The 23,264-nt window shown below is 34.9% G+C and overlaps 1 protein-coding gene across 8 annotated transcripts; it reads left to right on the top strand.

The window, feature by feature from the left end:
* On the top strand, window positions 640-22,988 carry LOC109724187 (transcription factor bHLH66-like). Of its 8 annotated transcripts, none has more exons than XM_020252923.1 (8): window positions 640-872; window positions 6,270-6,788; window positions 6,883-6,963; window positions 7,109-7,225; window positions 7,835-7,900; window positions 17,102-17,167; window positions 17,246-17,305; window positions 22,369-22,443. In XM_020252923.1, exons 2-8 carry the CDS (start codon window positions 6,270-6,272, stop codon window positions 22,384-22,386), a joined length of 927 nt encoding a protein of 308 aa, XP_020108512.1. In that variant the 5' UTR covers window positions 640-872; the 3' UTR covers window positions 22,387-22,443. The 8 variants fall into 8 exon arrangements, with proteins under 8 accessions (XP_020108512.1, XP_020108510.1, XP_020108507.1 ...); XM_020252921.1 differs by having other exon boundaries at window positions 644-872; window positions 6,270-6,770; window positions 22,391-22,988; XM_020252918.1 differs by having other exon boundaries at window positions 644-872; window positions 22,391-22,988.

Here is a 23,264-nt window from a genome sequence, read left to right as displayed (position 1 = left end):
TACTCACTTTTCCGCTTTCTCCTGAGTTTCAATAACATGTATTTTGCCCCCTCAAAATTTCAAGTTAATGTATTTAGCCCCTTCTGTTAGGGTTCTGTTACTATTTCGTCCGTTTCTTATTATACCTTTAAAAATGTCAGAAATATATTAAAAAATTACTTTTTTATGAAAAATGTAAGGATAATTTTGTTATTTTGTTCTCTCAATTAATATAGATAATTCTGTAAGAATGTTTCTGAAATTTTAAATGGACAAAATATAGGTTTTTGATAGCCAGGGGGGGAGGGGGAAGTGAAAAAGTAGGTATTTTTCGGAGAGTTTTATTTATTTTAGCCTTTAAAGTTTAAATAAGTTGTATATTTTTACAAGTTTAATTAAAATATTTTATACAATTTTCGCAACTATAAATAAGTTTATTAAAGTAGATATATAATTAGCTTAGATAGTTAATTCAAATTGGTCCATAATTTAGGTAGGTAAGTAAGGTTCACTTTAATTATTTTTATTTTTATTTTTATTTTTATTTAACCCTACTAAGAGAGAGAGGGAGAGAGAGAGAGAGGGAGAGAGAGAGAATTGAATCAATTCACTTGGATTAAGGGCTGTAATTGTGGATGCTACCCAGCCATCATTGGGGTTGTAGTCTTGTAATAGACTCGGCATTTCTCCTGTTTGTTACCTCCTCAGTCCTCCCTCCGAATAAAAGGCTAAAACCCTCCCCTCCCCTCCCCTCCTCTTCCTGAATCCTACATAAGTCCTGAGTGCTGACGGCATCATCGACCTTTTTTTTTCTTTATCTATCCCTCGGCGGGCGCCCTCTCCTTCCACCCGGAACCCATCTCACCACGGCAGGCACCGGAGCAGGTGCTCAGGTGCTTTCCTTCTCCATCCTTTCCATTCCTGCGGTTTTTGCTTCCGAATATTATTGTAGTGTCCCCCATTCTCGGATCGTAGCTTAGGCTTAGGCTTAGGCTTAGGCTCAGGCTCAGGCTCGATCGGGTTCTTTCTTTCATTCTTGTTTGGTGATTGCTGCGAGCGAGACTGATCATCAGTATGCAGAGAAAGAGGTAGTACTAGTAGTAGGAGGGATAGAGAGCTTAGCTTGTTCGAACCCGCATTGTAGAGTGCTGAGCCTGTCTGATGATCAACTGTTATCAGAAAGCAGTTCCCTGCCTGCCTGATTCTTTCTTTCTTTCTTTCTTTCTTTCTTTCTTTCTTTCTTTTACAGCGGAATCAGAAGCACTAAATTAGAGTTTATACTCTTGTTGAGGTTACGGCTTTTGCCGAACGCTAGATCAGAGCATGCTGAAGACAATCTATAAGACAAAAAAAAGCATCGCCATACTAGTACAAAGTGTTGTCCGAATAGTTTCTCAATAGATTCTTTCCGCAGTAAAATCACAAGCACGAAATTAGAGTCTGTGCCTTTACGGCTCAGCTCCTGATCGTTGATTTGCCGAACACACTGCCAAAGGTTGTGCTGCTGAAAGCCGAAGCATGCTGAATATATAATATTTAAATGCCGTTCTTATTAAATGATGCGAAACAACAGTCATCCTCCAAAAGCTTAATCTACTAGAGAATAATGCTTTTAATACCTATATCCAGCACTCATCCTCATGTCTGGGCTCAAGAGTTATTCACAGTCACAGACCCAAGACGTGGACTTGAATGCAATGAGAATAGCGACCTGATGGGATTCGAATTCTGTTTCTCTTTCTTGCTCTGATACTATTGTGAAATAATGTGAAACAATTGTTATATTCAAATAACTTAAGATACTACATAGTGGTGTTTTTAATATTTACGTTCAACATAGCAGGAAAAGGGCCAAACTAGCCCTAACATGAGAGAAGGGCGTCGTTGGTGCAAAGATTTTGTTTGGGATTGCACTCTCTTGTTTTTCTGCTTGTTTGATGTACCAAAAAAGAGATTTGAAAAGAGATGAACCAAAATGGAAACGTGTATGTTCTTGAGCATCTTATGATAGCTAACTACAAATTTCTACCAAAGTTGGGGAAAAGGATAATTAATTCTTTGACTGACGGCATGGACCTGTACTGCTTCTTGTCGTTCTTCAGAGCTCTCTCTGCATCTGATTTCATGTCTTAAAGATATTAAGAATGAGATAGAATTTGTTTGCTTTTGAGTAATGCTTTTTGTGGCCCACAGATCCTTTAGAATATTATTGATGAACAGCATTGCATGCATAGGAACTAGGGATTGGTATTAGCCTGATAGGACACCAACTCTAAAAAGCTAAAACTAATCAATTGTTATGTGTGTGTTGTTAACTCATCAACAATATTTTGAGGTGCCTTATGGGGTACATGAAGAATTACTTGGGCTTTTTTACTCACTGCATTGTTCTGTTTTGTCAAATAATTAGAATTTGCATTGCTTTACAAACAAAATCCATTTTCACGGCACTTTTGCAATGTTGTGAGTGCATCTGAGGCTTTAGACAATATACTGCGTAAGAACAAACACATGTCTCTCTTCTGGAAAGGAAAAAGAAAAAAGAAAATGAAAATCACATTTCCACAACTTGATGGGGTTAGAAATGGCTATGGAATTATGGTGAAAATGCTTTTAACTATGGCTGCTGGTTGGAGCTTTGGATCCATCATCTTCTTTCTTGAACTCGCAAAATGAGCTGTGAGAAGGTCCTCAGTTTGCCTAATACATTTCCTGCAACAACAATGCGCGCCTTCTTACTATGTATTTTTGTGGGTAGCGGGAAGATTTATATTTTCTCAATCTTTCTCACTGCATTGATGCATTGCATACTGAAAATTGGGAAATCGTGTCGGTAGTAGTCTCTCTTACTATGTGCTTAATTTTGATAAAGATCAATGAAGAGTGGAAATGGCTTTGGTGCTTTGTTAGAAGTGATTCTTTATGCCATGAAGTTATTCAGATGTTTCAAACTACATACATGATGCCTGGTGATGCTGAAACCTGTATTTTAGCAGATAATTCAGTTTAATAACTAAGATAAAAGGGTAAGGTTTGATAAAGTAGAGATAGAAAATTGATATAAGAAACAGAGGAGACCTGAAAAAAATATGGTAGAGGGAAAAGAGGGCCCCTAGCGGAAACAAGCCATCAACCTTTACAAATGAGTTGTCTATCTTTAACAACATTTTATTGTAAGCATTATATCTTCATAAATATATTCTTTTTGGGTCATCCCCTTGTCATCTGAAGGAAAAGGACAAATGGTTCCAAAAAGGCTCTTCAACAATCAACTTTTACTTCAATCCATGCCAAATTTAGGTAATGAACTAGGCCCGGTATGAAAGAGATCAGCAACTGATGATAGCTGGTTACTAAGAACAACAAATGTGTGTGTGATGCTGATAGCTACCATTAAGAAAGCAAATTGCTTAAAATTTTTCAAAGCCTGTGTATTGATTGATTTGCAACCGGATCTGTAATGCTCTTTATTACTGAATTTTGTAGATGTTACAATGGTGTGTCATTAGCTGATTGTTTTGTGACATAGAGATGTTTGGTAGACTTTGAGTTCAAAATTTGATGCTTGATAAGTACAAAGTTGGAATCTTATTTTTAACTTTGTGGTACTAGAATGACCGAGTTGTTTAGTGGATCATTGTGAAGAAAAGATCGCCGATTTTGTTAACAATATGGAAAATCCCTTGGTAGTTTCAAGATATCTATAATGCTTAGTAACTGTCTCATGGGCAGTAAAGTTTTTCGTGGGAACACTTAGATCGTAATATCCTAGTGTTAATACATTATCTATGAAATTGATTTAATTCTTCAGAATCCTGCGTCATAATCAGAAGGATTAATGATTCATTTGAAGTTAATTACACCACAAATGAACTCATTAAATAATGCTTTGAATATTGAAGAGTTTGACAGTATCACTTTAGCAATTAGTTTAAAGAAAAACGTCTGTGGAGAAAAAGAAAAGAACAATGTTTGTGGAGAAAAAAAAAGAAAAACGAAAAAGCTATTTACCTAGTTTTTATTTTTTTTTTATTTTTATTTTTGTTGTTGCAATATGAAACTAACAGACAAAGACGGAAGCTATGTGAACACTTGGGGGGGGTGGTATGGTTCCCCTAGACTTTTCATAATTGCATAATAGTCCCCTATATATAAAATTCTTAAAGATATACTTTTAGCTAATCTCAAAAGCAAGGTTTAAAGTGTCGTGGCACGGGGGCGTGCCATTCTTTCCCTGGCACGGTACGGCAGGGGTACGCTTCCGTGCCGACACGTGGTATGTGTGCGTGCCGATGGATACGCATGACCTCCTACTGGCACGCTTTGGCACGGACTTATTTAAGTTTTTTTTTGTTCCAATAAGTTTTATAATGTTATTTTGAAAGATTTAAACAAATAATTATTAATATTTGCAATGTATAGCTTACTATACTCATCAATTAACATGCATGTAATCATTTTGTATATAAAGTACAACTATACCTGATGTAGAATAGAAATTAAAATTCTTTTGTTTTTATTTGAAAAGTACAACTATTCTTTTGTTTCTATATATTGATTCGATTAGGAAATATATAATTACTAGAACAACTAGAATAGTACCGCAATTACATTCATTTTTTTTTTCTTTAAAAAAATATATTGATCAAAATTTGTTTAGAAAATCGATTTTTGTTTCCCTGATTCACCGAAAGTTTCGCGGTGTGACANGCCGCGAGACGCAGGGGGGATGCGATACCCCTCCTGTACTGTACGGCACGTCCCGTGCCGTACGGCACGGGGCGGTACTTAAAACCTTGCTCAAAAGTATATCAACTGACCTATCTTTTAAAAAAATTCTTGGTGTTAACATAGTGCTCTCTCAACTATGAATTTACTTTTTTTTTTTTTTGTTTAGTACCTTCATAAATTATAATTATTTTAGATAATCTTTTAATTTAATTAAATTAAAGATTATATTAAATTTAATAGCTCTATCAACTAGTAGTCATCACTTGTCATAATTGTATTTACTAAAAATTAAGAAATTAGATCACTAACTGAATTACTATTAGATTTAGTAAATTTCAAAGTTATTTGAGTGAAATAATATAAATAAAACAATTAAAAGTTAAGTAAGCATAAATAGAAAAAGGGGTAATATTTTTTTTTACACTAATTATTTAGTTAGCATATTTTCTCATAAAAAATTTGATTAGATAAATCTTATTTATTTGCTGAAGTTTTGATTTGTATGTATTTTGGCCCCCCTTATAGTTGAGTCCTAGCTTCGTCTCTGCTAACAGATGTATAGATTACAATAAGCATCCACTTGCCCGCAATCAAATCACATGGAATTTGAGTTTAAAAGTTCAAAAAACATCAGCATAAAAAAATAAGGCCTAAATTACTTTCGGTTTAGTCCTTTCTTTTTGGATAGTTTGATCATGAGCCTAACTATGAAACGAAGTGATGGGCTCTAGGCTGACCTATATTGGATGAAACTGTCAACAAGTTGGGCACTGAAACACTGAGCAAAGGAAATGTTTTCTATTTATATTCAAGAAGAGCAGAAATAGTTTTTCAGGGCTTATCTCTAAGTTCTTCCATTCTGGTTTATCAGTTTGTTCTTGGATGCCACAAGCAAGTGTTGGTTGCTTATACCCGCTGATAACACAAACTGCTGTACTCATCACACTAACTAGTATATTCAATTTATCTTAGTTTAAAATGAGTTAGATGCCTGTTATTATTGCTATTAATTTGTTGCTTTCATTGCATTGCAGTTACCGAATTTGCTCACTGCTATTTGTTTGTTATCCCAAAATTACGCAATATAAATATCTCTATTGCAAGCATGATACTATGCATGATCACTTAATATGACACTTAGGGGCTGTTTGGTTCAAGGTTTGTAATATTCTGGGATTGTTATATATTTTATATTTGGAATGGCAAGTTTCTTACTAAGCCAGCCACATGGATTGGGATGTTGCTAACAAACTAGTATATTCTTATTAACAAACTACTAGTGATTCCCATCAAGCATGGAAATGAGAATATCTCCTAACCCATGATAATCTATTATTCCTATCACCTAAAAATCAACATTCGACTACTTCACTAACACCTTTTACAACTACCTAACTTGAGTTATATGGTAATGATTTGAATATTTTCAATAGAAAATATGGAGGATTACTAGAATATTACAAACCGTGAACCAAAAGGGCCCTTTAAGTTCATTACCAATTGGTAATTTGTGCTAGCTCATGAAAATGCTCCCTCATACTAGTTCCAAGAATTGTCAGATGCATGCTTTTGGTGGAACAAGACGTAGTAGTAAAGCTGAATCTGATATGCCGAAGAGACTTGAAACGAGCAGTGTAGAGCCGGTGCGGGAACCATACAGAGATGTACCGGTGAATCTTATAACTGCCCCAAGAAATGACATGCCTACTCTTCAAAATATTTGGGCTTGTCAGAAGAGTTTTCTAAATGTATGTGGTAATGATGCCGATATGCTTTTCCCTGGTCCTTTTTCAAGCAGTACAAGAATACTTCATGCAAATCCCCAAGCAATCAATAGATTGCATGACGTAAGAGGGTTCTTTGAACTAAAAGATGGTCATTTTGACGATTCAAAGTTCTCATCAAATCCTTTAAGAAAAGTCTCTGGAAACTCATCACTTGCGGACATTGGTGCTTCAGGAGTTAAATCTCTTGGTCCTATAATCAGTAGTAGGATTACAAGCACTGCAAGTGGTTCTTCAAAGGCTGTAGATTCAGTGGAATGCAGAACACATATTGAGGTTTACAATCTTCCTATGGTATTACTGCCAAAAGGATTTTGTACTATAGAATTTCATCTTTTGGGTCAAAATATGTTCTCATAATTCAATATATATTGCTTTGTTTTTCTAGCAGATCACACATTCGATGCTAGATGCAGAAGAACAAACAGGCAGAATGTCCAGTAATGGTGAAAATCAAAATTTCAATCAGGTAATCTTTTCCTTGTTCTGTCTATCTTTTGTGTAAATTGTTGTACATGCCGAAACAATTTTCAGTTGTTTAGATCATCTACACGGGGGAATATCTAGGTACCAACTTGCTGCATTCTAATCCAAATACTGCTTATACCTGACAGAGTTATGCACTGATGAAGCCAAAATCGAATGAGCATTACTTCAATCTAGCGGAGGCTGATTGTAAGGAGATAGTTCGATCAAGCAAAAGCAAAAACAAGAGTGTAGCAAATGATAAGGTAAGGATCTATGTACAAACCATGTAGAGATATTAACTTGTATACCCCTGCCAAATCATCTATCTACATTTATTACCTGAAAATTTTAGATCTGCTCTTCAACACCATAATTTCTTACATATAGATCTTGTGCTAGCATTAGTGTCCCTCTTTAGAAGTAGTTTTCTAAAACGAAACCAACTTGGCCCTTGAATAGGACTACTTCCCAAGGTAAGGAGGGTGTTCTTTTTTTCTTTTTTTTTTTTAACAGAATCTGCATTTGGAGGACTGTATATGAAAATTGAGAGTTTACAATGGTTTGGGGCATGTATGAAGTGGATAATTTTATAGAGAAGCGTGCCAAAAGCCCCAAAATGTATTCCAGAGTATCCATCTGGTTAACATTGAATTATCTATTGAAGAAAGTGGTGCAGAGTTGTGAAACTATTTTAACTTGACTCTATTTGTCCTTTCAATCTCTCTCTTAGGGATGTTGACAATTGATAGTGATGAATAGCTTTATTAAACTCCTGTGTCATGCACAGGCCAATTTCATTATAATATAGGTTTTTTGGAACCCGAATTTATCTATCAAATATGTGCTTACATTTGTTATTTTGCTAATCATAGCTTCGAAGAGCCAGGATATCAGAAGGAATAAAAGCACTTCAAAATTGCCTACCATATTCAAAGAAGGTACATACATGCCACCGAATCTTTCATTCGTAGATGGTTGCGAAGCCTCATCGTAGAATATAATTTTATGGTTAGTTCTCCTTTACATCTCAAATGTTTCCTATGTCGGTTTTGCACTGTCATTGTTTTGTGTGCTGAAGCAAAGCACAATCCTATATACTATCAATGCAAACAAAAGCATCCCATCAAACATTGCCAAGTGTGGCTGTGCATTTCTTTATTGATTTTTGTTATTGCATGTAATTAAAATATGTTTTGGGGTTATACATCTAGTACTTTTGTTAGATTTGCATTGGATATTGGACATTGTTCTTAAATATTTTACATCTTAATTTTTAACACCCTACATACACGAATCCTTGTTGCCTGATGTTTATGAAGTAGGTCATAATTGAGTGTGAGTAGTGCTATTCTCAGTGTTTTAAAAAGCCAAGGCGCAAAAGGCTGCTAGGCGCAAGGCGCAAGGCGTAGGCGTGCGCCTGAGAGAGGTGGGGCGCACACTTGAAATAAACAAATATGGAGGGCCTCTTTTGGATGCTTCCGAATCCATTCAAGAAATTCAACAGCAAGTTAGAACTCCAAAAATATGGAAAAGAAATCTAAAAACTAAGCAATGTTTCAGCAAAATTTCTAATTCAGCAAAAATGCAAGTTTTACTAGTCTTTTTCCAAGTTGAAACGGTGACATATGGTCTTATATTATTTATTTTTTAATCACTTATTCACTTATCAGACAAAAATGCTGTTAAAAAAAAACTAAGCGGAGAGAGGTGTTGCAAGTGTTTATTGTTTACCAAAAAATAAAAGTGTTTACTGTTCACCCAAAAAAGGAAAAATAGAGAAAATAGTGTTTACTGTTTACAAAAAAAAAAGAAAAAAGTAGAGAAAACATGGAGAAAACTTTACTGTTTACAAAAAAGAAAAAATAGAAAAGAGTGTTTACTATTTACAAAAAAATGGAGAAAACACACACTATTTACTTTTTTAAAAAAAGGAAAAAAAAAGAGAACAGAGAAAGAGAGTGTATTTACTGTTTACAAAAAAAAAGAGAGAGAACAGCGAAAGAGCTCTCTGTTTACAAGAAAAAAAAGCGTGAGAGGTAACATGCGAGAGGAAGAGAAATTAAAAAGTGTGAGAGAGGGAGAGGATTGCACCTGCAGCATGATGGCGGAACCTCGGAGAGTGAACGAGAAAGAGAGAGAGAGGTGATCCATGCTCGAGCCGTCAAGCGGAGCACTAGAACCGTGGAGAGCCAGCGAGAAAAATAGAGATTCTTGCTCGAAAGGAGGCTGTGGAGCCGTGAAGAGCTAGCGAGAAGGAGAGAGATGATGGCATGATACTTGCTCGAGTGGCCAGCGAGAAGGAGAAAGAGAGATGATGGCGTGATGCTTGCTCGAGCGAAAAACTCAGGAGTCTGCTCAATTTTTAGGGCTTCTCATGGTTTTTTTTTTCTTTTTTACACTTAACGGGTTTGTTGGATGAGTTGGATCCAAAGTCCAAACCCATCAGGCAACCTTTTTGCTTTGGGCGCGCCTTGCGCCTCAGGGTAGGCGTGCGCCTGGGCGCATGAGGCGTGCGCCTTGGCGAGGTCGCCCGCCTAGGGGCTAGGCATGCGCCTGAGGCACGCTTTTTAAATCACTGGCTATTCTCACTCCGTGGAGCAAAGGGAGTAGTATCTAATAGTTGGAAACTATATCATCAAGTGATTTTCACCAATCGCTGGGAGATAGGTCCTACGAAAACTGCAGAAAGCTAGAAAGGAGCTAATCACTTAAGCAAAGATTCCATTCCTATCTACTCTTTGGAGTAGATTATTATTATTATTCTTGAGCATAATGTTTAACTAGTTTAGAGCCCCACACGATGCGGCGGATAGGCATTATTATAGTTTATTATTATAAATTGTTTGTTATACTTTTAATAGAATTAACGAATATATTTATTTGATATAAAATAATTCTGAAATATTTGTTTACAACTTTATCTCAAATATTGATTCAAAAATATCAAATCATCAAGTCATCTTTATATTTGGTAATTGGGCCAGCCGTAACACTGTTATCATCAAACAAACACTGTATGCACTAAAGCAAGGAAACACACAAATATGCAACATGTGACAAAAAAATGCAATATGTTCTTTATATCAGGCCATTTATTATCCTGATTTCAATCTTATTTAAACTAAAGGGGTATGAAAAATTTAAAACCTACCGATGATAATCGCAAAGAACCTAACTATATGGAACTGAACAATTTGATTTTTTTTGAGCAATTAAAAAAATTAAATAAACTTTATATAGCACGTAGATAAATTTAAAGATCTATATATGACGAAGTAAAACTTAGAAAACTTGGTTATTCTCAATTTTATAAAAGCAAGAATGACAAAACTTGGTTTATTCTACCTTTTAGAGAGAGCCTCTGATTTGTGCTCGCTCCCAGTAGTAACAACATAGCCTGCTCCAACCTGGAAAGGCGATGAGTAAATAGATTACGAACCAAAAGAAATAAGCTAAGCATGCCAGCATGCATGACTAAGAATACTGACATTGTTGATGAAATCAATAACACATCATTTTGAATTGTCGAGAATATAGAAACCAAGATGTCGTGAGAATGCTTTAAGATGAGAACTTAATTGTGCAGGATTTGGTATTAGCATTCCCAGTTTGTTGAAGTTGGAGAAGATAACATGGTTTCTCAAGTTGTCAAAGATATACTCAAGTGGATCTACTCGTTCTTAAGAAGCATACCTATCTTTAGACCGGACATTTGCTTAAGCTCAAACATGTTTTATTCCGACCAACTGTTAGTGCCACATTCCAAGTTAAATATAGTCTATCAAAGTTTGTTACACTGAGGTTTCTTAATCAAATATTTATGCTACCACATAGGCATATATATGAACAATTTCAACAATATAGCAGAAAGCTTGGAGGAGCAATGTGCAAGTTTAACCACCCTTTATAATAGTGCAGTGAAGAGAATGCCAAAAGGAGAAAAAAAAAGCCAAAAGAAAGGAGCACAGGACAAAAAGTAATCACCTGACAATCTTTCAAAACTGTGCACTTTTGAAGCTGCACATTACTGCATATATAGCTGACATCCATCTTCAATAGTCGCATGATCCATCACAACAGAATTCACAATCTGCAACACTGAAAGGAATAGACAACGTAATAGTACCTTTACTATCACATCAGTATGCCAATTTCCGAATTCTATTCATAATCTGATACAAATAGCTATTAATGGCTAACATTAGATTAACCATACTGAAAGACAAAGCAGGTGATGAAGGCTTGACATAAGAAAAATAATACAAAGGTAAAAATTTCTCTCATTACCTTTACATTGGAGCCGATTCTGCAGTAGTGACCAATTACAGATCGCTTCACACTACACTTGTCCAAGAAGAGTGGGCGGGCCCCACTCTCTGTGAAATGCGGAGAGGGCTTCAAGGTTCTCAAATTATAAGTTTATAAGTTCTTAGGGTGTGTTTGGTTCGCACTATGAAGCATTTCTAGTTATTTCAACATAACTTGCAATCTGATTCTTGTGAATTAGATTACTATTAATGCTGCATTACTGAGATTGATTTAGTACTGTAGTGTGATGGCAAATTACTGTACATGTAAGATTGCTGTGTTTGGTTTGTCTTACAGATTTTAGCACTATTCCAAAAATACCCATGCACTCATATTCATTGAAATTTGAATAAATCTTGAATTCAAGTTCAAATTTAAATTCAGATTTAAGTTTTAAATTTAAACATAGGTTAAAATTTTAAATTCAAATTTTGATTTTGAATTCGAATTACAAATTAAAATTTAGATTTTGAATTCAAATTTAAAAATTGAATTCAAACTTCAAATTCAAATTCAGATTTTGAATTCCAATTTCATATTTAGATATTCAAATTGAATTTCAATTCAAATTCATATTTGTAATTCAAGTTCAAATTCAAAAATTGATTTTGAATTTGAATTTCATATTCATATTTGATTTTGGATTCAGAATCAATATTCAAATTCAGTTTTTGAATTCAAATTTCAGATTCAAATTCAAATTTTTGAATGATTGAAATTTTAAATTCAAGTTCAGATTTTGAATTTATATTTCAGTTTGAGTTCATATTTTTTATCTATATTCTAATGAGAAATTAAATTTTGAATCTATTTTAAATTTAAAATTGAGGCAATTGGGGGTGGGGAGAGGAAATTTTGAAAATTTTCATAAGTTGCAGGAGTACCTGCAATTAGTGATGCAAGATACCCACCCTTCTCATCGATAATATTAAAGGGAAATCCTGCGCTGCTAGTAATCCTACATTACTTAGAGGATTACATGTGGGATGAACCAATTGCAGTAATTTGAAAATATTCCTATAGGATTCCCAGTCATCATGGCAGGATAGTGTGAACCAAATGCGTCATTAATGCAAAGTCAAATCTTTATGGTGAATCCATGTAATGCCTATAAAATCGCTGTTGCAGATTTAGATTTTGCTTCTTGTAAGATACATTGTTGATTAATGCTTTTCTTCATTTTCTCTTGACAACCGACACATCTGCATAAAGGGTTAAATGCCTGGATCGAGGATAGTGTAGGCATAGTTTGAATTGAATAGAAAATGAAAATGCTTCACGAAATTGGATAAATCAAAGAAAAAAATGATGCAAACCGAGGTATTGCTAAATATGAATTTTCAACTTTTTTTTTGTTTAAAGGTATTCCTTGAGATAAACTAGGTTCAATTTATCGATTCCGTCGAACTTTACTAAAATTAAAGTAAGGAAGCAAAAAATTTCAGCAAAACGAAAAATTAAAATTGAATCAGAGCAATACTAAGATGGTGATAAACCTTCAATATATAAGATAAAAACACCCAATTGAAAATACATATAATAGTTCCAAAGAGGTAAATTTAGTTTTATCGGACTGAAAGCTTTTAGATTTAGTTGTTTTGATAAAAGTAGTTGGTAATGTGGAAGGCTAGATTGAAAGGGGGATAATAGGCTATCGGGAGATGAAGGAGAAGATAAGATACAAGAAATGCACCGATCACACTATTGCGAGGGATCCATGATCGACGAGGAGGGTCATACACCATGGGTAGAAGTAACGGGAAGATGTGAGGAGGTAGGGATCCGGAAGAAGAGGAGTGCTAGAAGCAAAAGCTGATCTTGCCACGAGGAAGAAGCGACAACTATCAAATTGCGGAAGAAGACCATGTAGAAGCAGAAGCCGATCTTACTACAAGGAAGAATTGACAACGATCAAGTTGAGGAAGAAGACGATTTCGGCACGAGGAAGTAGCATCGATGATCACACTAGGAAGAAGAACACCATGGCGAGGACAAAGAACAAGAGTAGAAATTTTTATTCATCAAACCTGCACTTAAAGTATCAAGAGCCAAGTATTTATAGTGTTAAGAGCCTATCCTGTAATAAATTCTTGTCCTTTCGTTTTCAACACAATATGATCACCTAAAGGTCATGTGATGTAGGACAGAATATAGAGTCCTATGTTTTTAGAGGGCTCCAAAATATAATTTATGATTTTGAAAGCGTTTTGCAAATTTGAAAGTTTTTGAAATACTTTTTTAGAAATTTTCGTAATTAAAAAAATGAAAATTGAAGAAAATAGAAAAATTCAAAAAAATAGAAAAAAATAGAAAAGATAATGAGGACTCACTCCTGAACCGAACTCACTTTGGGATTGAACTCACTCCAGGGCGATACATTCGTGAAGGAAAAAAAAGATATCATTGCCAAAGTATTTGTCTTCATTATAAATTCATAAATTCATATTCATCCCCGTACAAAGAAGCTTTATGTCTTATTTATACTATTCTTAACCTTATCTATAGATAACCAACTTAGAATTTAATCGTATTCTAAATAACCAACTAAAACAACTTTATTTAGAGATTAACAAAAAAATTCTCATTTGACTAACGAAAAGATATTCTCAACTAATCTAATCTAATTTATAAAACGATGAACTAAATCGGTTTAATTCGATCAACAGAGGTTCAGGCTTGTTCTGCATCATTCGCTTTCGTTGCGCAGGATCTCGTACTTGAGATCAGTTGGATTTGTAAGGAGATAGGAAACAACCAAGCGTGCAGAATACAGTGATGCAGCCCAACGCCTGCATGTCGAACCACTTGTATCATATGTAGCCCAATGCCTGCCTGTCGAACTACTTGTATTATTTGAGTTTCCAATTTGGTATTGAAGTAGGAAGAACAACTGATAAGTTCATGAGATTTCGTAAGGTTTGATACTGAAAGAAGGGCTAAAGTGCATACCCTCTTGAGTTGTATTAATGAATATATATAGTACAAGAGATTGTCTTACTGTAGTAACAATGACTACTATAGTAAGAGTATAACTAGGATTACATACCATATAATCCTACTCTATAGAAGGCAATGATACTACTCTATATAAGGTAATAATACACAATATCCTAATATATCGTAACATCCTAATATAGATAAAATATATCGTAACATCCCCCCGCAAGCTAAGCATCCGGTGGTCCGATGCGAAGATTGAGCCGCAATATCGAAAACCGAGAGGATAACAGGGGCTTGGTGAAAATGTCGGCAAGTTCCTTGTCAGAAGGGATATGAATTAAGGCCAAATCACCAAATTGAACTTTTTCCCGCAAAAATTGATGATCAAGTTTAATGTGCTTCGTGCGAGCATGGAGAACAGGATTGGCCGCAAGGTAGGTGGTGCTGAGATTATCGCAATAAATACTGATAGAGCGCCATAAGAAAACACGAAGGTCACGAAGGAGACGACGAATCCAGACTGTCTCAGCAAGTGTGTAGGCTACAGCACGATACTCNAGCACAAGTCATTTCTGACTTATGTTTTACTTCTCTAAATCCAATAAAAATAGCTTCTCACACTATTTTTATTTATTTTTATTTTTATACCAAAATCTGGTATGTTACATTTATGGTGGATGGTGGCTATGGATCGATATCCCCACATTAGGGTTCCCGCTCTGATACCATGTGAAACAACCGTTGTACTCTAAAAGCTTAAGCTGTTAGAGAACGGTGTTTAAACATTTTTATATTTAACACTCCCCCTCACGTATGGGCTGGAGACTTTTTTAGTCGGCCCATGACGTGGGCTTGAATTAAATGGGAGGAAATTAATATGCTAGGAGCCTGGCGTGACTCGAACTCAGGACCTCCTGCTCTGATACCATGTGAAACAACCATTGTACTCTAAAAGCTTAAGCTGTTGGAGAACGGTGTTTAAATATTTTTATATTTAACACTCCCCCTCACGTCTGGGTTCGAGACTTTTTTAGTTGGCCTGGCCCATGACGTGGGCTTAAATTAAATGGAAAGAAATTAATATGCTAGGAGCCTGGCGTGACTCGAACTCAGGATTTCCTGCTCTGATACCATGAAAGAAGGGCTAAAGTGCATACCCTCTTGAGTTGTATTAATGAATATATATATAGTACAAGAGATTGTCTTACTGTAGTAACAATGACTATTATAGTAAGAGTATAACTAGGATTACATACTATATAATCCTACTCTATAGAGCAATGATACTAATCTATATAAGATAATAATACACAATATCCTAATATATCGTAACATCCTAATATAGATAAAATATATCGTAACAGATACCAATAAGAAAGATGCTTTCGATGCAATCTGAAGCTCTAGTATAGTGGACTCATATTGTTGGGGCAATAAAGGTAACTCGATCGACAATCTTATCTTTTCAACATGCCGATCGACATTGGCTTCATGATTTATTTGCGGATGTTCAAATTCTAACTCGATCAAATCTAGAACTTCTTTGCAATCAGATAGTGTAGATGGAATTGAATCAGAATTGTCAACTCCCAATTGTGCTATAGCTAGCATACTCTGTTAAGCAATTAGGTTCTCCAGATGAACTTTTAGTTGGTTCAATTGACACTCATATCTGACCTTACCCATACATTGAAAATCATCTTCAGCAATTTGAGCACCATCTTCAATATCTTTTAACCTTTTTTCTTCTTCCTCAAAAATTATTCTGTTAAAATCAAGATGAAATATTTGCCTTTGTCTATACCACCATCTCAAGTCATCTAGTATTTTCATTCGAATATCATTTTTTTTTTCTCTCAAAATATGATCTCTGATTGTACAACCATTCATCAAACTCAACTCTTGTCTTCTCGCATATTTCTTTTAAAGACTCAATATGAATTCCTTTTCTTCCACTATACTTTTGAAAAACATTTTGAAAACATTCTTTTGCATCCATAATGTTTTTTTTCTTTTTTTTTGTTTTACACACTCTCCATTTCTTTTTCTCCACTCACTTTTCTTTCAACTTTTTTTTTTTTTCACTCCACTCTTTTTTATAATTCTTTTTCTCACCTTTATTTTTTACAATTTTCACCTTGTTTTCATTCACAAGCCCAAAACTTTGACAAAATAGAACCGTCAGATAGCCTAAGCTTTGATTCCAGATCTGATGTAGGACAACATATAGGGTCTTACGGTTTTAGAGGGCTCCAAAATATAATTTATGATTTTGAAAGCTTTTTGAAAATTTGAATGTTTTTGAAATACTTTTTTAGAAATTTTCGTAATTAAAAAAAAGAAAATTAAAGCAAATAGAAAAATTCAAAAAATAGAAAAGATAATAATCTGGACTCACTCTAGGGCGACGCATTTGCGAAGGAAAAAAAAGACATCATTGCCAAAGCATTTGTCTTCATTATAAATTCATAAATTCATAAATTCATATTCATCCCCATACAAAGAAGCCTTATGCCTTATTTATACTATTCTTAACCTTATCTATACATAAACAACTTAGAATTTAATCTTATCCTAAATGACCAAACTAAAACAACTTTATCTAGAGATTAACGAAAAAATAAAAATTTAAAAACAGATAAAAGCAAATAAGAGGATAGCTAAAAATCCTCATTTAACTAACGAAAAGATATACTCAACTAATCTAATCTAATTTAAAAAACGATAAATTAAATCGGTTTAATTCGATCAACATAGGTTCAAGCTTATTCTGCATCATTCTATGAATTACTTTCCATGTTTTGTTTATTGCCAAGAAATTTAGATTCTTGTGAAAATTCATTAGCAAAGTCTAATCTTCATTTCTTTTATTTTCAAACACATCTATTTAGAGGAACAAAGAATCTGCCTTTGATGATTTAATTGACTACGTCAAGTTTTTGAAACTACAGCTGAAGGTACGTGATTCTGCTGTCCTTAAGTGTCCAAGGCATTTTTGTGCTTAGTAAATCTTGTTATAATCACTTGAATGGCAGGTATTGAGTGAGAGCCGCTTAGATGGTGAAGAGACTGATCATCGCTTTGTTCATGTTGAGGTATCACTTGCTTTTTCGTACCTCTTTTTTAGTTGATTAAATTAAAAAAAATGTTGTCAATGCTTTCTTCAAAATTTTCTACTCGTGATAACTTATTGAATAGGCTGGCCCTATCATTTTTATTGTAGAATCATGGAATTTTGATTAATCTCGAGTAAGGTTGCAAATCACCTTTTATTATGATTAGTGAATGAGTGCTTTTCTAAATTTCAATGCATTCCTCAGATTTTTCCTCAGATTTGATGGGCATTACTAGATAAAGCTGGATAAGACATTACATGAAGAACCTTGAATAATAGGTGTAAGGCTTTCTTGTTGTTTAGGACTCTTTCTATACAGGTCGATGTCATTTGCTGTGCTTATGGCTTTACAGAAGGTGCCATGCCATGAAAGTGGCAAGGGATGGTGTTTTGTTACATTATACAAAATTAGCAGTTTTTTAATATGTTAAATAAATTCAAATAGACAGCTATAGAAAGAACTGAATGTCAAGTATGCTGAATAAATTCATGAAGACAACTCTAGAAAGAACTGAATGTTAAGTACTTAAACAACTAAGCCTAGTTAATTTTGTCACGGAAGTTAGAAATTTAGAATCTTACCCAGCATATGCCTTGGAGAGCACTAGAGTTATTCTCGCAGAGGTGTTTTCGGGGGTGGGGGTGTGGGGGGTGGTTAGACGCCTCACCCTTACACAGTTCATCACTACCCAACCAAACTAATGTCCAACAACAAGGGCAAGAAAATAAAATTATGCCATCGCTGTATCTACACTTCTCATATAAATCCAACCAAAAGACTAAGCTTGAATACCTTTCAACCTATTATAATCATTTTCACAAAGACATAACCACCAAAAAGTGAATAATAGCAATGAAAAGAGCTGGTCGGAGAAACTTGATCTGCTCCTCAAAGTGTCCTCTTTTACTTGACCTATATATTGAAATCTTCATTAGTAGGCAGGGTCATACTTGAGTGGTCATAGGTGTAGTTTTTTGTTATCTCTATATGAGTTAGATAATCTGTTAAAATTTCTGTTGATGGCTTCCACTAAACTATCCATGATGCAGGACATATTTTGAACTATAATATGATTTATTGCATGATCTTTCAACTAATCATCATCATGATAAATTTCCCATGCTTTGCTCATATGATTCATAATCTTTTTTTTTGTTCATTCGATTGCTCCTTGTAGGAGCAAGGAAAAGTTATCGCACTGAGCCCCGACTTCTATAATTTTGTTTTTCAAACTTTTTTGTATTCTATGATAGTAATACGTGATCTATTGCCTTTCTGTCATTGCTACACATTGAAGTATGCATCTTCTCCATTCCTTCTTAGTTCTGTCTTGATACGTTTCCCTTTCAGTAAAATTCTGTTTTGATTGGAAAGCCATAAAAAAACATTAATCATTAGCTGCGCAAACACTTTCCATAAGAATTTGGCCACAGCATGTCTTTCACATCCGTTAAAGATATACTTATACTGTCTTAGTGGTATATTTCTTACTACCTATTCGCTACTCCTTTTTGTCAATGCCTTGATTTAGTTCTTCCTTTAACAATTAACATCATCTTCAGCACTTTAAAGTTCCCTCTCAACTCTTATCTTCTATCCTTGCATTCATCGTGAGTCTCCACAAATGTAACTTTATCACCCACCAAATCATTCAGGTTCGAAATTTAGTGGTTTGGGTGCTCTCACCTGTGGAAGAAGGTAAGGGGCTGTTTGGTATATCGAAAAAGTATGGAAAAAAAAATTTCGAGAAAAAAGTTTTCCATGAAATGAGAACACAAGTTTTCCATGTAATTTGGAAAAAGCTTTCCAAAAAAGCTAGTATTCCTTGGAACCAAACGAGCAAAAACTGAAAAAGAAGTTTTCTACTGAAAACATTTTTCTTGAAAAACTTTTTTTTATACTTTTCTGAGGAATCAAGTTGCTCCTAAATTTTTGTACCCACAAACCTGAATTGATAGAAGCTTGTTTCATGACCCTTTTTGTGACGCCCCGCTTCCCAGAGGGGTCATCCTAGAATTTCTCTAGCTCTAGACTCGCCCAACTCTCTTAACCTCTTGGACCTAACCACGGCCTAAAATGCCATAGTCAAGTTAAGATATTTCGCTCTAATATACTTCATATATAGGACTATTCCAAATCCTGGGGGTGTCACATCACTGACATTCTCTTTAGGCTTAAGCGCATTTACAAGTACCAGGTGATGTGAGACTCGTCTCGCTAGCCTTAGCTGACCTTGTGGGAAGTCGCACTTCACCCCTAATAAGCTTCAGCCGGGGTGCCGCGCTCTTGCCCGCTGTATGATCTTGGCTCAACTAAAACTCATCCCAAACTTTCGGCTTGTGATTGCCTCTGATATCAACTGTGACGTCCCGCTTCCCAAGGGGGTCAACTATCCTAAAACTACTCTACCCCTAGGCTCGCTCAACCCTCTTAACCTCTTGGGCCTAGCTATTGCCCAAAATGCTATAACTGGGTTAAGAGGTTTGGTCCTGCTATACCTCATATATAGGATTATTCCATATTCTGGGGGTGTCACACTTTTGATATCTTTTGTGCCTGTGATTAAGGAAAGGTCTACTTGAGTGCTGAAATATGCATACTAAATCTTAGATGCCTAGGATGGTGTTTCAAGAGAGAATAGGATGTGGCATCTAAGGTTTCTATGTGGCAGAGAATATATCTTGATATACTCTAGGGTCTCCTTTATATAACACTCAGTTATATTTGTATCTGAAATCAAATTCCATTATATTAGGAATCCTTGATTGAGGAATCCTTGATAGGAATTTGTATAAGAAAGAATCAAACCCCCATATTATTAGGAATCCTTTGCTGGGGAAAATAATAAGAACAGTCTAGAGGTCGCCAAAAGTCTATATTCATCTCTTTATGTAAACCGAGTTATGTTTCATATCCGAAATCAAATTCCATTGTTTTGGGAATCCTTGATTAGGGAAATCCCTGATAGGAATTCGTATAATAAAAAAATCAAACCCCTATATTATTAGGAATCCTTCATTGGGGAAAATAATTATAAAAGTCTAGAGGTTGCCAAAAACTCTTATATTCACTCCTTATGTGGACGTATTTCCCCTACATCTCCCAACCAACTGTCATGCTTAAAGTCCCTCTGGCATTCCTTAACGAATTCCTAGTGCCTACTTTATAGATTTTGTTAGCACCTATAATACACCTCCAGAATTGGGAGTTTTCACTTGATTTAGAAGTTCTCTCTTTTTTTGAATTTGTGTCACAAGCTCTTTCTGTATAAGCTGATTGTTTGCTTCGAAATGTCAGTTTAAGTTTAGAGTTTGAAATGTGCTCTTAAATTTTTGGTTACAGAAGTTTTATTGGCTTCAAGATTTTCACCCTTGGTTGAGAAGTCTCTAAATTTTTCTAAGAGAAACCATATGAAAAATATAGAGTTGTAATGATCATAAAAAACTTGATTTTACAATAGCTGGTATGTGAAATATTATTGTTTATGCTACTTTAAATGGAGTATATGATCAACTTTATTAAATATAGCAAGATATGATGAATGAAATAGTACAAATGATTAGTCGATTAGTCAAATTTGGTCTCTATGTCCTAGTTTCGGCAATTTAGGCATGCATGCTCAAGCTGAGTTCTCTTTTAATTTATTTAACCCAAAAAAAAAGTTCTGGTCTCGGATTCGTTCAGGGCGATTGTTCATAAGAGCCAATTAGAATATAGGATGAATATTCAAACCTTGTAGGAAAACTTTTTTCCACTAGCAAAACAATTGCATGTATTTGCACGCTTACCTCTTCTAATAATATTTAGCAGGATGTGATTTGTGCAACATGTGCTGCTTGTTATGGTACCTAGACTACGAAGCCTGATTGGCTACCATGTTACCACTTGTCTGTCAGAAGCGGGCTATTAGTATTAATCAGTAAGCAACTTTCGGCCCAAACACATGTAAAACACATTGAAAGAAATTTCACCAGGATTTTCCTAGAAAGGGACCAAAGTTTAGATAACAATGTCTGGAACTTGCCTAAATTATCACCCATTTTGATTTGACTACTTGACTTTTAATAATTTTGATTTTGCTATCTAACCTTTTAATTCATTTGAATGAGCCATTTAATGACTCTTGCTGCTTCAAATTTTGATGCGTTGTTTATCTTTTCGGGCTTGATATAAATCCAATAAAATTAAACAAGTCCATTGTTTAATTCGTGTGACCATAGGTAAGCCATGAGCTTGTAAATACAAAATTTGGATGCGTTGGTTATCTTTCATGTAATTCCTGGGACTATAAATTAATTAAAGTAAGTGATTAGTCTAAATTTTGTCCTGGAAGAACTGTCAAATGGCTTAAATTAAACAAATTGGCAAGGCTGGGTACCAAAATCAAAACTTTAAAAGGTTGCATAGTCGGATCAAAAGGGACCATCTTTCAGGTACTGTACTTTTTAACCAAAAGGTTACTATTATTTTCTCTTATACTCTACTTAATAGTTTTATCGATATTTACATAGATATCTTTGTGTTGGCAAAGAGAACCTGCGAAATGCTAATCACCGGCTTCACGGCATGCTTTTGGCTTAAAGTGGAGAATAATTCTTCCTAAAACTCAGATTCTGATTCTTCCATGTCGGAGTGCAGTAAAACAGACCGGCTTATTAATGCAGTAAAACAAACCAGCTATAATAAGCCTGCAATTTAATTTGTTCTCCCCCTTTTCATGAACTCCAGTAAACTATGAACCGACATTGAAAGTTAAAAGAGTGTCAAGATTTGGCCTGTAAATTGTCTATTCAAAAATATTTTGGGACATTTTAATATCTCACATTCAATAGATCTCAATATGCTGAGCAGGGTTATTCTGTGTTGAAGTACTGTAATAAAGCAAACCAGCTACAGTAAGACAGCTATTTAATTTGATATCTCCCTTTTCATGGACTCCAGTAACTTTGATCTGACATTGAAAGTTAAAACACTGTCAAGATTCGGTCTGTAAATTATCTATTCAAAAAATAATTTTGGACATTTTAATATCTCACATTTAGTTGATCTCAATGTGCTGAGCAGGGTTATGGGCACTATTTGCTTCATCCGCAGATGTCTGCAGAGCCGCTTGGAGAAATGATGGGCCAACTGATGGAGTCCAACATGCAGGTTGCGAATCAGCTGCTCGAGAGCAAAGGAATCGCTTTGTTCCCCTTGGAATTCGCATATACCCTTCTCCGGAGCAGTTGAAACTACTTGGTGACTAATAATTGATATTTTTGAATATTCATGTTAATATGATCTATGAGGTCTTCACTCTTTGCAGCACTATAGTTGGATCTCAGTTGGGAGTTGAATTGCTAGGCTTACAACTCTTTTGTTCCTTGTATTTTTGCTGAATGATTCCCTGTGGAGGCAATTTTGAAATATTCTGGGAGCAACTGCTGGGCGCGGTACTCCTTGCCCTGGAAATATTCTGGGGCAATTTTTCTACAAAATATACAATGATAGCCACACTGGCACAAATGTGTAGATTGTTTTGTTGGTGCTTTTGTGACATGAACATGTTTTGGTCGCATTGGATACTAAGATCTGTCATCGTCAGGTGGCAAATTAGCTTTCCGATGTTCGATCTGTATTTGCTTGATCGATTGCAAGTTATCTGGTTCAGAGGGAGGAATTTACCACTCTTATTAGATATAATCTATAGAACTTGAACAACATGGGGACCAAATTATGTAATTTTATATCATTCGGTTAGTGATCAAGTAATCTCAAATATATCTTATAAATGCAGTTGAAAGTTTTTAAATTTTGAGACCACTTGAATACTTGGTAAATGATGTGAAAAAGTTTTTTCACGGAATTTGGTCGATATGGAGTTTTTAAGTGTTATAGATTTTATGTTTAAGTAACAAAGAAAATGGTATCTATCATCTGTTAAGTATTATTATTA

Source organism: Ananas comosus, linkage group 18, assembly GCF_001540865.1.
Source record: "Ananas comosus cultivar F153 linkage group 18, ASM154086v1, whole genome shotgun sequence".
Classification (NCBI taxonomy): domain Eukaryota; kingdom Viridiplantae; phylum Streptophyta; class Magnoliopsida; order Poales; family Bromeliaceae; genus Ananas; species Ananas comosus.
This window is presented reverse-complemented; position numbering and strand designations above follow the sequence as displayed.